The sequence below is a fragment of the Bombus pyrosoma genome, linkage group LG7 (genome assembly GCF_014825855.1).
Source record: "Bombus pyrosoma isolate SC7728 linkage group LG7, ASM1482585v1, whole genome shotgun sequence".
NCBI classification, from domain to species: domain Eukaryota; kingdom Metazoa; phylum Arthropoda; class Insecta; order Hymenoptera; family Apidae; genus Bombus; species Bombus pyrosoma.
This window is the reverse complement of record NC_057776.1, coordinates 3,831,995-3,846,893: the sequence shown is the minus strand read 5'-3', so window position 1 is coordinate 3,846,893 and position 14,899 is coordinate 3,831,995. Positions and strand designations below refer to the sequence as shown.

Here is a 14,899-nt window from a genome sequence, read left to right as displayed (position 1 = left end):
TATGCGTAATATCTAAGATTATTCTCTCTGAGCAATTTTTATTAAAATATACAAAAAAATATCACATGTGGCGAGATAATTATTAGAATCTGGTTACGATTCTAACTTGGTCCGCGTACTTTCGTTTTAACATTTCTGCTTCTCTTTTATCTCTTTTTCCTTGTTCGCTGTGAGATATGCCATAAAAGAAATAAATAGCAAAACCTGTGAAAAATAAAGATAATTAACAACATATGATTATAGGCTATAATGCTTTTGGTTTCTTTCTCAAATATTATCAACATTTTGTATGTATATGTATGTACCTATAAGCATCCAAACAGCGAATCTGATCCAAGTAAAACCATCTAACTGCAACATCAAATATAAGTTTATGAAAATACTGCAACATGGAAGAAGTGGCACTAATGGCACCTGCAAATGATAGTGATAATTAAACATGATATTAATTGTTTTGTTCTTATAATTTGCTTTAGAAGACTTACCTTAAATGCTAAATCAATGTCTTGAGTAGGTTGTCTTGCAATAATAATCATAATTAATAATAATATGTTTACAAGTATGATTAATATTACTAATTCTATCACATTGCTGCCTAATGCTGTGGTATCTACAGAATTAATAAAAAGCGCAGTAATAAATATAACAATACCTGTAACAATAACAAAACGTATAAGAGCGATGTTAATTATGTTAAAATTGGTAAATAACTTTTTTTCCTCGTTTAATACTTACATAAAATTCCAATACTGTATTTTGCAACTTTATTAGACATCTCAGTTACTTCTTTCTGATTCTGTAAATTAATAATTTGTTTTAATATGTTGACTGACGTTACCTTGTAGTCATTCATTGCTGATACAGAACGAGTATTTGATGCGTACTCCTTCGGTTGATATCTAAATGATACAATAAATATGTTAGATTTAGTGTAATTAACAAATAAACATATTTGAATATTATTGCCCTTATATACCTTAATATTAAAACGGATACCGCCACTATTGCGTATGCCAACAATGTTCCAATAGACATCATGTCAATTAATTGTTGAAGATCAAAAATAAGTGTCATGATTCCTGTAAATAAACCAGAGACCACTGTGCCGAGAATGGGTGTCATTGTTTTCGGATGTACAATTGCAAGTTGCTTAAAAATTATCCCATCGCTACCCATAGCGTAAAGTATCCTTGGTAGAGGAAACATTGCCCCAAGCAAGCTTGTACATAATGCAAACGCCGCACCAATATTAACGATCCATTTAACAGTAGTCCATCCAATTTTATCGAAAACATATGGAAATGGCGTATCGACATTCTAAATATACAAAATATTTATGTATAAATATAACAATAACAAGAGCTCCAATTAAAATTTAAATCGTGTATGAATGTACCTGGTCGTAGTAAGGCCACATCATAGTTAGCACAGTTGAGATACTAAAATAAGCCATTAAGATTATAATTAAGGAAACAACGATGGCTATGGGTATATTGCGTTGAGGATTTTTAGCTTCTTCACCGGTAGTTGCCACAGCATCGAAACCGACGAAACCGTAGAAACATTTTGCCGCCCCGATCATTACTCCGCTTATACCAAAGGGCATAAAGCCTCCTGATCCTGCGTGTATTTCGGGTTTGTTCTTGGGTATATCGTCCACCGATATCCTCCAATTAGCTGGATCAGCTAAAAGGTCACAATCAAATCAGCAAAGGTCACTAAGCTTTTAGATGATAAGACAAACTAAATTGCACGCTCAAGGTCTTTCTTTCACAAATATTTACAGACTCTGTTTAATATTAAAGATTCAGATAAATCGTGATTAAAGAGAAATTATAAGACACCGAGTGACAAGATAACTGGATGATATGGTGGGGGTCAGTCTTGAAAAACCTTGATCGGTATTTTAATTTTAAATGATGATTTGCAATTATTACCTTTAAAGGACCCCGCCACTACAATTATTGCAATGGTAACCAGGTTTATTACAGTGAATATATTATTTAAAATTGACGATTCCTTCACCCCCGCGCTTAGTAAGATTATAAGAAGCATTACTACACCGAATGCAAAGAAATCTGGGTATTTCGATAAAAACGAGATGTTTATAGGCATTGCGGCTTCCAATTTCTCGCGTATCACATTTCCTGTCAGCGCATCCAAGTAACCGCTAAGTCCTCGAGCGACGCTTGCTGTACCTGATCGAGGAATATATGTGTATATAAATTTAACAATCAGACAAATATTTTTATTTTAATCGTGCAAAACATTTTAATTCTGTTTCTTACGAATAGTAGACTCTAATAAGTTTTGATAAAATTAATACTCTTTGGAAAAACAAGTACTCCTTTAAGAATATTTATCTTCGATCGAGTTTTAGAGAGAGTAATTATGCTTTTCATAATCCTTGTCTGCTCACCTATTACGTACTCTAAAATTAAATTCCATCCTATGATAAAAGCAATGAATTCTCCCACTGTCACGTAACTGTAAATATATGCAGATCCTGCCTTGGGAACCCTAGAAGCAAATTCTGCATAACACATTCCTGTAAATTCAAAATGACTGTCTTTATATACGCAACTCATTATTAAGGAGCTATATTTTCGAATTAATACCATATTTTACATAGTATATAATATTTTAAAAGTGAAACAGTGAAAGTACTTCTGTTCACCATAAGTCATTTGTTAATTTTAAATATAAGCTTTAACAAAACACATTTGTAATAAAATTCTTCTCATAAGAATATTTTATATAAATAATATAAAGATATTTATGCAATATTTTGATGAACGTAATTAAAATAAGAGAATATAAGCAAATATTTGTTTCGCTAATTAAATATTATAACAATTACTATACTTCAGATATTCCTATATTTTTACATATTAAGTGCGTTTCGTATCATAAGAACATATATGTATCTTTAAATTTCCCATAAATGCATAAACATTCGTAGTCTACATATAGAACAAGCGGTTATTGTAAGTATTAATTTCTGTTTGGCAAAAACCTTTGCCAAGCGTTATCACGAGGCTTGTTTAACTAATAATGTTTTTGATAAGAACAAATTGTCAATATCCGGGCAACAGGCGCGAATGCGATCTTAATTTACCGGCAAATCCGGAAGCGATAGCTGCAATGAGGAAGGCGATGCAAACGGCTGGTCCAGCCGTCTCTTTGGCGATGCTGCCAGCGAGGACATAAACACCGAGGCCGAGGGTCGAACCCACGCCAAGTGCTGTGAGGTCGAACAAGCCTAAAACCCGAGCTAGTTCGCTTTTGCTCTCGAGGCCCTCATCGATTCGTCTCCGAGCTAACACCTTCCATATTCGGCTCGCCATGGCACTCGAGCTTTTTCACTTCCTTCGCGTAAAAAATAATATTTGTGGCTTAACTTGTTGTTTTTAATCGTTTATCTTATAATAAAATTAAATACACTAAAGATACAATTTAAAAATGTTAAATTCAATGAAAGTACTGTTAAACTAAATTTAGCGAACTGAACTAAATTATAAACTAAGCTGTTTAATAAATTAAATAGTAAAGTAGATTTAGTAAAACTAAATATACTGAAACAATAATATAAAAAAGAAGAAAGAATAAAAAAGAAAGAGAAGAAACAATAATATAAAGAAGATGAAATATAATAAAGCTATAATTTAATAAACCTTAGTACAATAAAATTGGATACAATAAAGCTACAGTTTAATAGAACTAAATACGATAAGACTAATATATACATGTAGCGAGGGATGATTAATTTTGAGCTTGGTACCCTGAAGTTTTAAAGTACCAAGGTTCGATGATCTCAAGGTTCCAAGATCATTCAATATTCTTCAAGTGAACACTTATGGAAGTAAGGCGTTTGAACAAGAAGAATGTAACTTGCTGTTATCTGAACTCGAAACTCGAGGTTCCGCATCTGAAATACATAAAAATATTCCTATGTATACTTAAACAATCATGAAGCAACAAGTCAATTTTCATTATTAATCTCACTGGTTCTTTCGTGTTTGAATAATTAGTAGATTAAGTTTCATATTTATACAGATCCATGTCTGAAGAGTGTCTGACAATATTTTGGTGCTAGCTACTCGAAGTCGTGATCACTTTGATTCCTGGAGCTCAGTACGTATCTCCTTCCTCCTTGATCCATAATAAATCTACTTAAATGAAGAGAACTTTACAAGGTAAGGAATGGTGGTGGTAATAGACATGGTGAGGTACTGCAAGTTCCGAGCACCGATAACCATTTGTATACGACGATAATGATAGATAATGTTTCATGAAGATAATAAATCGTAGAATAAGATCAATACAATAAAAACGATCGTTGATTATTTCCAAATAATTCTTCAACCTACACACAGAATACAGAATACTACAGAACTATTACACAACTTCCGTTTATGAATGGCTGCCTTATCTAATATCTCTTTTCATATCACGAAATCTTGCACAAAAATATGTTTTTTCCTTCGCTTACTAGAATGTATATAGATACTAGACATTGTTCTGTCGTTATCATCTTATGAAAATGTTGATTGGAATATCATATGGCGCACATTCCAGTCAGGACGACAAGAGGCAGATTAACCAATTCTTGCTCTTGAAACTAATGTAATTAATTTAATAAATAATAAAGATATCGAAGATAAAAAAGCATAAAAGCACTCTATTCGTATCTTTTGTAATTATAGCATCTCTGAATTTTTTCGACATAATCTCTCCCTTTCTCAGAAATCGATTAATAAAATTTAATGAAAATTATTGATACGATATCTAACATAGTATGAAGGAACGATATCAAGATTTTTGTATTTTAACAGTATCAGATTTATTCAAGAACGTTTGCAAATCATAATCTTCAAGCAAGTACCACGGAAATTTTGTAATATTCAGATACATGACTATTAATAGTAAATGCAATGTTTGTCTTCCTCAAATGCATTAGAAAGGTCAGCAATGTCTCTTGCAGTTCTCGTACTAATCATCTCCGTACACCCATAATTTTATATTAACGCTACATGTGAAAGTGCTTCACTTATATAGCCTACAGCTCATTTTATCGCAAGTATCCTAGATTGATTTACACATGATGTAATTAAAAGCTACGTACAGGGTTTTTCACGTAATTTGCTCAAGCTATGAGCTCTGAAACGGTAGAAGATAAAAAAGATCATTAACTGAAATTTATTTCGAATGATGTAGGTATTATTTGGTATACGTGTTCATTACCGAAAAGGAGATATTTTAAAGGTTTCTGGATCACCTTTATTTTATATATATACATGTATAAATATATATATTTGTACATATTTTTATACTTCAATCGAGACATCGTTTTATCCATATGTATACATATAATAAAACAGTGAAAGAATTGTGTCTGTACATTGAATAAAAAAAAAAAAAATAAAACAATCATCCAGGAACATTTCGTAAGCTACAAAGTCAAAGAAGCTAATTTTTAGAATTTTTGTCTGTCTGTTTGTACTTGCATCACGTAAAGCTACTGAACGGATTTTGATGGCGTTTTCTCTGTTGTATAGCTTAAATGTCGAAAACGAAAAAGAAAATAGGTAGAAACTGATTTTATAGAAGCTGAGAAATAACTTGACATCTGAGTTGTATGCGCTCTTATGTTACATGGAGGTCAAGTAATAGTGGTTATTGTTAACATCGTCTTTTTTCTGAAATCTTTTTATAATTTAACATTTGTTACTGCAGAGATTCACATAATTGTTAGTATAAAAAATATGTCGGTATTTTATTCATAAAAATACATCAGTAATTGTAAAATATAACGTACAAAAGACAAAGAACAAATACTCTTGCATTCATTTTCTGCGTCTTTCATACACTAAATTTGACAAAATTAAAATTCAAATATCATTTAAATTAATCAATTAAAATATTTTCAGCAATCAATTTTCGATCTTCCGCAATGAAATCTTTTTCATATTCTAACATTTTAGAGCTACAACTTGTGTAAAAAGAGCTATAGCTAAATGGAACACCCAGTATAGGTATATGATATATGTATGTGTTCGTTACACAACTATATTGCTGCAACGGACAATGCAACTTGCATACAACAACTTTTTCGTATAGGTAGAGCTAGAATAGCGTTAACAAGGATATAACGAACAGTGATAAATAAGGATAATTTTCGTAGAAACAAGGCATTAAATCACAATATCGAAATAAAATTCAAGTTGAATCATTAGCATAAACTTCAATACCTTGCGTCAGATAGTTTGCATAGATATTTTGTTCAAGGATAACAAAGATTCTTCACAGACACGTCAAAAATCTTGGTATTTATTCTTCAAGGGTCAGGTAGTCATCTTTAATATTTTTATTTATTTGTTATCTTCAATAATCTATTTGTCATCTTTTCTTCCGGTCAATTTACTAAAAATTATTATTTTTTTTAATTTTACTGCTATTTTAATATTTCTAAAATTACGTATATTATTATTGTGAGTGAAGTATTTATTTTTTCATATTTAAAGTATTTTTCTATTTTATAGAATCAAACTGTTTATAATACTATAATAAATTACTTTCTTTTTAAATTATGCTTAAAATGTTCATTTTAATTAATATTTTTGGGTCTTTAACCTGGTTTCTATCAAATGTCTATTATTGATAAACCAATATGTAAGTTATATTATGTTACATTTCTTGATATTTATTAAAGATTCACTGCTTACCTAGTTCTTAATGAATAGATTCTCTAGAATTCTTTTGTCTAACAATGGAGAAGTATTAACGGATTCCTATAAATGTGTACAATACGTATTTTTTCATAGAAATTCTCAAGTGGTTGACAGTTGTCGATCATTTATGTGTTTGTGAATCACCTTGATCTCTTTAAGCTTCGATCGTGATCGGTAAGTTAAAAAGACTAAGAGGAATGACTCTTGTCATTACGTATATATTTACAACCATACGCGTAACGCATCTTGATTTCTACTTTCCTATCTCCAGTGCATTAGGATTCCCCGATCATCGCATCGCTGTAATTACACCACGTTTACGATATCCATAACACGTACATATATATATGCTGACATATACGAGAACACGATGAATTATGACTAAATTATTCGTTCTTCGATTTCCAATTTCCACGATATACAATTATAGATGTACAATTATCACAAATGTAATATACAATGGCTACAAAAACTATTCGTACTTGTATTTTTCATATTATATTTATATATTACATGTTACAGTTTGATATGAAACTTAATATGCTAGGCCTTAATTAATACGTAAATACTATAATAAGCAAAATGATGTAAGAATACTTTTTATAGTCACTGTATATTCTTCGTTGAAGTTGCACTGTAAATATTTAATAGTAAGTGAAATTATTCGTCTTGCAGCACGAAAGTATCGTGTCGATAATCGCACGTTTCAAAATATAGAATCATCTAAAGAACAAAGTAAACACCAAGCATGGAAACATACCGTATGAAAGTTAATGCCGTGAAATTTCGAGCCAGTTATCAAATTTGTAGCAATGCAGCTTGAGAGATTGATTATCTTAATTAGAACAAAAAGCCTCATGCTACCTTAAGCCTCAAAGTTTTCGTGTCGGTAATATCGACTAATTGAAGTAACCTATAATTGCTTTTGTTTATAACTGTCATGTCGTATCACACACTCAAGCATCCTGTATAACGAAAAACGGGAAGTAGTTTAGAACCACTTATAAACCTATAAGATCTTATATATGTTATCAAATGATCCAATATATGAGTTCGTTTATTTTTCTTTCACTTCTAGAAGTATTTCTCGAATCTTTATCATTTTACCTCTGTGTTGTCGCGATTAAGCGTTATCACGTCAGTCGAGCACTGTGAAATTTGATCGGATAAACTTGCAAATTGATCGATATTAGAATTTTCGGTGACATTGGCGCGATAGGGAGCCAAACAGATTATGTAGAACCCAGGTTGGTTAACGTGACAAGGTTACAGACCAATTAAGGAGAGAAGTGGTGGTACCGTGTCCCCAATGCGCGATCCCCCTCGAACGAGCCTTTGCGTAATGTCTTTATTTACAAACCATATGCGAACCATATAACAATTTCACCAATCAGGCCATTGATGCCTGACACCGGGTAAGGCCGAGGGTACGTTCCGCGTGTCTTTAGCCAAATTTACACCTTTTAGTTTTCAATGACTATTGCGGGCCATTCATTGAAAAACATTGTTTTTGTCCAAAGTGACCATGAATTGAGCTGGTATAGTGTACTATAGCTTTCATCTTTCACATTCACTGTGGATGAGTCATCCACGATGATCCTCCAAAATGGTAGGTGTAAATTCGGCTTGAATCGCCGATCGAACCGTAATCATTGATAAGCGACCATGATCTGGACCATTCCCCATGTAAAGTGAAGCAAGTCCATAGAAACTTGTAACCTTACAGAATTTTTCAAGAATGATACCACATCTTTATGAATTGTAAAATTAACGGTACATTGTGAGCTTTAAGAGAAAGGAACAAGAAATTAGAAAAATGGAGGTGATGCTATAGAAGAAAAAAATCAAAATTTCAGATCAAGCAAGTTTCGAATAAACAAACATTCAATGTAAAAATAGTATGATTATTCATCCAGATCTCGTCAACGCATTGATTGTCACGTGAATTTTATATTTGGAAACAGCGATAAATTAAAATATATTATATCATAACATTTAATTTTTGTAAAAGATCAATTGTATTTGCGCACTTTTTTGACATTGTTATCTAAATCATTGACACAATTGAAAATCAGTCAATCCATGAAATTTATCTTATTTTAATCATTCTTAAAAATTTAGTAACTGAGGTCACCTGTTAACATCGCAGTAGTCAACATGTGAAACCGGATCAATCTCGATCAATCCGGATTATCGGGATCGAATGATCCAAATCCGGATTATCGAGTTCCGCGTTCATTTTATTAATTATGGAAAAAGGGAGAAATGAAATTTCATTGATGTAATTATAATTTGTAGGAAATTATCCGGATTAGCGAAACTCGATTGCGCATGATGTCTGACTGCGATTAATGTGCAAACGCATTTCGATCGGACATCTCGACAAAGTATTTGTTACACAAACATAATCTTCTATTAAACAAACTCGTGATTCAAATATAATATTTATATAACAAGTCAAGCAATTATTATACATGCAGTTATAGACAACTTGACATCAATTAATCAAGAATTTCAGCGGCGATCCTTTGTACACAATGTTTGTTGCACTACCGGAGTATATTGCATACGTATTACGTACATATGTGAGTATCGATGGCTATTTGTTGATCCTTGAAATCTATATTTTCACTTTTATAACCGTCGTCATAAAAAGGGAACAATAACGACGTAACGAGAACGAGTTATAGAAACAGATAAAATACGAAAAATGAACTCAACACGGTGGAATGGAAACAATAGTAAATAATTGAAACGCCTCGAGAACAATTTACGTGTGAACAGCTATAGAGATAACCGTAATTGAATCCGCTTTTTCTACGAACAGACAATTAGCATTACGTGGCATCCAGAAAAACCAAAATATTTCGCAAAGCTAATCTCTTGCAAAATTCTTTTTAGCGGATACGTATCCTTAGATGGAGTATCAATTATTACACATGTAGCCAGGTATGCGGATTGAAAGTATGTACTAATGAAGGAGAAAGGAGGTTTTTTTGTATCTGCACTACACAACTACAGAGTAAATGAAAATCATGCACGTAACAAACGCTATACACGTAAATACGGATCACGTAACGTATAATCTTTCTAAAAATTCTTTTCTTTTAAAGAAGTACTGTCTTGATAAATGGCCAGCGTATTTCCAATACTTCTTAGTGTTACTGTCTCACTTCATTTCTATCTCAGACCACGTAGCAGAATTCTTGTAAGCCATTACTGGCATGGACCAGATTCAGTCCTAATCTATGATCAGTTAAAGAAGCAATACTATATCTTCTAAAACCTATATTTTTGAAAGTTGCTGATATCTTTTAAATCTTATGTTCGATAAACTGATAAAATAAATCAGTGACGTTTCGGTCAAACAAATAAATTACTCGAATTATCAATCAAATGATTAATTTTTTATATAATTGAATAATGAAAATTGAAAGATTGCAGTTGAGAACAGGTGACATTTGGTCTTCTTATCATATCGCTCCCTTTGCAAACTTGGATAAGAAATGTAAGAATAATATATCGTCGTTCTTAATCGTAGAATTATGGTTAAAAATAAAACTGCATTTTTTATTGCAAATCACTAATCATGTTAAATGAAAGTGGAATATTGTCAATTTTTACCATTAATTACCTATTACTCTATTTATACGAAACTGACATAAATGAATAAGCATCTTTTGAGTTTTTTCATTCCCAAAAATGAACAATTAATATTTTATCTTAAGTTTTGAAGTGTCTCAAAGATAGGCTCAAATGATTAAAATAAGACTATCAAAAGTATATTCTGGGATACATACGAAATAAAGATAAATCGGTATCAAATCTCGTTTTTGATCATTTCTGATAGAAAATTTCGGGTTCATTTCATTCAATTTATAATTAATTTTGTTTTATGAGTAATGCATGTATTCAACAATGATATACAGCTTGTTATTTAAATTTCTTTGATCATCTAATACTATCAATCATTTTGCCAAATGACGTTAAGATGATAGCGATGAATCAACAAGTCGATTCTCACGGTATAATAAATCACTAGTAACAACCGAAATAATTCGATTTCATGCATTTATTTATAACAATAATAGCTAATTCTTTTTATAACGACGATTTGCAATATAAATATTTTTGTACTGGCAAACCATTTATCAAAATACAACGTTATATTTTCATTAATTTATTTATGAATAATATTTATGAATAGTATAAATTATCAGTCAGTCATCGTTAAACATTCTGACTATCTTTCATTTCAAGAAATTCCATTAAAAATAAAATTCGCAATCTATAATTGTTTTGCAAAAAGTGCATTTTCTTTTGACACTGATGTTTTGCGAAGAAATAATTGCTTATCGCTAATACTTTAGCTTTGTTAATAATTATACTATAAGCTTACCTACTAATCTTCGTTACAAGTTGCAAATAAAAATGTTTAATTACTATTAATTATTACTAACTAATTATTAGAAAGTGTTACAGAAGAAATAATAAATAAAAATAAAATAAAAATAAAAATAAATAAAAACTATAAACTTCTTTTTGTAGATATCGCACACAAGACAGTCTTACACCGATTAATTGCTATCACAGAGAAAGATTCTAAGAGCCGGTAACAACCTTCTACCCTTTACTTGTATCGTTTGTATATATTCTACGACGCATACAACAAACGAGCACATGTTCATATTCACCTCTATATAGAATACCATCGTTGTGTTAAAAGAGGAATAAGGATAAAAACAAAAATTACTTGAGTATTTATTCATAGATGCATTTGCATGCTTGAAATGAGTATGTATTTGTAAAAATAGATAAGAAATGAGACACGCACACATGTACGCGCGCGTATTCGTTATTACAAATTACGAGAAGGTGTAAAAACATTCCATAATTCAAGTATAGGATATATATATTAACATAAATTTAATCTCTATATATGAGAGGACGAAAAGCAATTATTGCTTATTGTTAAGGAAAACATATAACGCGAACGACATTATCCTTACCTGACTTTGAAGGTGCGCGTTAGCAAGGAAACTAGGTGCGTGGAAAATTTCTCACATGTAGTCACTCTGTCCGGACAGGATGAACATACGTAATTGAATCGGAAGTAGGTCGGCACTGTAAAACCGGTCGCACCGGAGGACGATCGCAAACTAATAATGTGCTCTAATATCACGATGCTCGCTTCCACCTGTCTGCTAGCTAATAAACCTCAATCACCTCCCACCATGATTTTAAAGCGGCCACGTTACCACTCGAAAACTTTGGATTCCTTGCTTGGGGGAAAGAAGCCTGTATATCATTCAAGTGTACATAAGCAACTTCAATTCTCTTATTTTCCTTACACCTAGACGATTTTACATTCGTCATAATTATACTTTCTAAATCCATAATCTGTTAATAAGGCAATACACCAATCATGGCAATTTCAATCATTTCAATCAATCTGAATCATTGCAGAATTTTTGTATGTAATATTTTTTACTAAAATAAATATATTTATTGTATTTACACGTGTGTTGCGAGAACTTCCTTCATTACATAGAGAGTAGTTACAGGTAGTGGTTAATATAAAGAAAAAAATAAAACGAACTTCCATTAATGTTATTATTGTCTTTTCATTGATTCATTCCTCTTTAATAAGAAGAAATATTTTTATACGTGCATCACGAACCAGTTCTACATTATAAAAATTTATTGCTTATAAAACTGGTCTTAAGTTCAATATTCTATTAAAATACTTTGCTTTAAGTAATTCATTTTATTTTATATACATTGAATAAATTAATTTCTATCTGTGGACTTTTGATATGTATATGGATTAGTAGCACAGCCAGGACATGTATGTAAAGATTCGTGAATAAATATTTCACAGTCTAAGCAAAATGTCTCATTACATTTATTACAAATATATACCTGGAAAAAGATACAGTTCTAGTTTATATTTTGCAAATTATATTTATATATTGTTCTTATTAAATCATGCTGTGTTCCATTGATTATACCTTCTTATCTTTTTGTGACAATATCTTCTGACAACCATAACAAGTTGAAGGAGTTCCACTGAATACAACTTCCTTAAAAGATTCAACAGGGAATAAATAATGATAGGACCGTGCTAAATGTGGAGCAGACACCAATGTTAATCCACATGCTCTGCATTCTACTGGAAGTTCACAATGTTTGCTCAAACACTGAGGACAGAGATATCCTGTACTAAGAAGTTTAACAGATTCATCTGAACTTTCTGCATGACTGTAAAAGAAAAAAATATTTTCTTCCCTTTAAAAGAACATTTTATTTATGAATTAACAATTAAGAAATTATTTACCACATGCAAACTGCCATAGCTGAATCATTTGCAGAAGAATGTAATGCATGATGAGGGAAACCCATTTTTACAAGAGCAGCATCTAACCTAGTTGCAGCTGGAGGAGGATCTATGTGCATATTTAACTGTTCCTTGTAATGTTTATCATCCAATGCAACACCATGCTCTCCACCAGTTGCTGTTGCCATTCTTTTACAAATATATAGTTCAGCAGCCAAACCTATCACACTGCACCTGACAGAATCTGTCTTCATGTTCTATAACCAAAATTAACATGTAACATTCCAGTATAATTTGTGTTACATAGTACATCTTACAATTTACAATACATACTTGTATAGTTTCATTGATATCTCCTGGATCACATGTTGTAAGTGCTCCTACTATTATAAGTATTTCTTTGCTAGCATGTGATGGTAGGAGACGTAATGACTTCAAAGCTAACTCTATGGAGTTTTGCAATGAAGGTTCACCTACTGGTGCAATTTGTTGCATGTTTTGTACTTCCTACAAATATATAAAAATACGTACTTATAGATCAAAATAAAAATCTAAACAATGCTCTAAAAAAATTTACCTTCACATGTTTTTTAGAATTTCCAGCTAATTCGCTTACTTTTTCTGCTCTCTTATTCCTTGTGATAATTACTCCTAACTGACTTATAGGATTTTGATAAAAGAATTCTTCAATAAAATCTTCTAACAGCTAAAAAAATTAATTTATAACAAAATATAATGACATATATGATTATATAGTATTAAATATATTATAAAGGTATCAATAGGTACCTTTAAGGAACATAGAAAACGAGTTGGTTTCAAATCTTGAAGTGACATTGATTCAGAAGCATCAAGAATTACATAAAGGTGCCTCATCATCCCTAATCTGGCACCAACCTTCTTTTCCATTTGACGTTTTCTTTTTGCATTGTGAATAATATCTGCAACTGAAGCTTCCAACAATCCATGATCATCTTCTTTGATTGCTTCCCTATATAAGAAATTATTTACATATAATAATTGTATATAATAACTCATTAAAGTACTTTAAAAAATATGAATACCATGTCTTTTCATAACCAGTCTCCCATCTATACTCTTTCTCTTCTTCTTCATCAGCCATTTTTCAATTTCTGAAATAAATACCACAATCAAATTCAATTCGTTTAATTAAAAAATTATATTCCAAACTTTCTTTCCAATAAATTTGGAACAATGCTTACTTTAGATGATTGTATTCAATCTTTCGAAGAAATAAGGTTAATGTTGTTTATATTATCGCTGACATTAAAACTTATATATCAATAGTATGATTGAAAAAATTAACGCGTCTCTTAATAGTTGGCAAATATCAACAACATAAAATTACAGTTAAAAAAAAGAAATTCTCAAAACAATATAATAAATTTTTACAAAAAATCTTCATACAGCATACAACTTTCGTCCGGTTTAATACAAGAATTAATCTATTTTTTAAGTTGCTCATAAATTGAAAGAAACATATCAAACACAAATAAAATGCTCTAGCGCATTAAGTTTTAATTTATAATTAAATTAAAGAACAATTAATCGCATACAGAATTCATAAATCGGTAATAACCAATGACTATTTACCAAATCTTGACATCAATTAACATAAACTTGCCTTTTCTATACTCGACCCAACGCCGGAACATAGATGAGTTTGACGAAGAAAAGCGGCATATTTGAATTAGACAACGGACCCTACAAAACAAACTCCCTTCTCTCTAAACAATTTCTCTTTTTCTTCATAATCTCACTCGAGTATAATATTTCAAGCATAAAATATATAATTATAGATGAAGTATCT

General features: G+C 31.1%; 2 protein-coding genes across 9 annotated transcripts; both read right to left on the bottom strand.

The window, feature by feature from the left end:
* Positions 1-11: 11 nt before the first annotated feature.
* On the bottom strand, positions 12-12,206 carry LOC122569426 (cationic amino acid transporter 3). 7 transcript variants are annotated; one of them, XM_043730462.1, is made up of 16 exons: positions 7,839-7,989; positions 7,492-7,696; positions 6,876-7,031; positions 6,726-6,791; positions 6,252-6,423; positions 4,006-4,169; positions 3,747-3,928; positions 3,119-3,369; positions 2,420-2,548; positions 1,938-2,198; positions 1,397-1,686; positions 977-1,317; positions 736-899; positions 486-652; positions 306-414; positions 12-204 (listed from the first exon to the last, which is right to left on the bottom strand). In XM_043730462.1, the coding sequence occupies exons 8-16, from the start codon at positions 3,345-3,347 to the stop codon at positions 83-85; spliced, it is 1,812 nt and encodes a 603-aa protein (XP_043586397.1). In that variant the 5' UTR covers positions 3,348-3,369; positions 3,747-3,928; positions 4,006-4,169; positions 6,252-6,423; positions 6,726-6,791; positions 6,876-7,031; positions 7,492-7,696; positions 7,839-7,989; the 3' UTR covers positions 12-82. The 7 variants fall into 7 exon arrangements, with proteins under 7 accessions (XP_043586397.1, XP_043586396.1, XP_043586398.1 ...); XM_043730461.1 differs by having other exon boundaries at positions 6,726-7,031; XM_043730463.1 differs by lacking the exons at positions 6,252-6,423; positions 6,726-6,791; positions 6,876-7,031; positions 7,492-7,696; positions 7,839-7,989 and adding an exon at positions 11,741-12,206.
* Positions 12,207-12,335: 129 nt separating this feature from the next.
* On the bottom strand, positions 12,336-14,846 carry LOC122569428 (general transcription factor IIH subunit 2). Of its 2 annotated transcripts, none has more exons than XM_043730475.1 (8): positions 14,714-14,846; positions 14,133-14,201; positions 13,858-14,059; positions 13,646-13,774; positions 13,402-13,575; positions 13,069-13,325; positions 12,743-12,992; positions 12,336-12,653 (listed from the first exon to the last, which is right to left on the bottom strand). In XM_043730475.1, exons 2-8 carry the CDS (start codon positions 14,189-14,191, stop codon positions 12,522-12,524), a joined length of 1,203 nt encoding a protein of 400 aa, XP_043586410.1. In that variant the 5' UTR covers positions 14,192-14,201; positions 14,714-14,846; the 3' UTR covers positions 12,336-12,521. The 2 variants fall into 2 exon arrangements, with proteins under 2 accessions (XP_043586410.1, XP_043586409.1); XM_043730474.1 differs by lacking the exon at positions 14,714-14,846 and adding an exon at positions 14,292-14,703.
* Between the last annotated feature and the right edge of the window lie 53 nt (positions 14,847-14,899).

Bases quoted from the DNA above. Each gene is read 5' to 3' on its own strand.
- LOC122569426 (XM_043730463.1), bottom strand. From the start codon at position 3,347: ATGGCGAGCCGAATATGGAAGGTGTTAGCTCGGAGACGAATCGATGAG. The intron at 2,549-3,118 runs GTAAATTAAGAT...TTGAATTTACAG, and splicing joins TATCGCTTCCGGATTTGCCG to GAATGTGTTATGCAGAATTT. The intron at 1,687-1,937 runs GTAATAATTGCA...GTGACCTTTTAG, and splicing joins AGTGGCGGGGTCCTTTAAAG to CTGATCCAGCTAATTGGAGG.
- LOC122569428 (XM_043730475.1), bottom strand. From the start codon at position 14,191: ATGGCTGATGAAGAAGAAGAGAAAGAGTATAGATGGGAGACTGGTTAT. The intron at 13,326-13,401 runs GTATGTATTGTA...TTTTGGTTATAG, and splicing joins ATATCAATGAAACTATACAA to AACATGAAGACAGATTCTGT. The intron at 12,993-13,068 runs GTAAATAATTTC...TTTCTTTTACAG, and splicing joins GCTATGGCAGTTTGCATGTG to TCATGCAGAAAGTTCAGATG.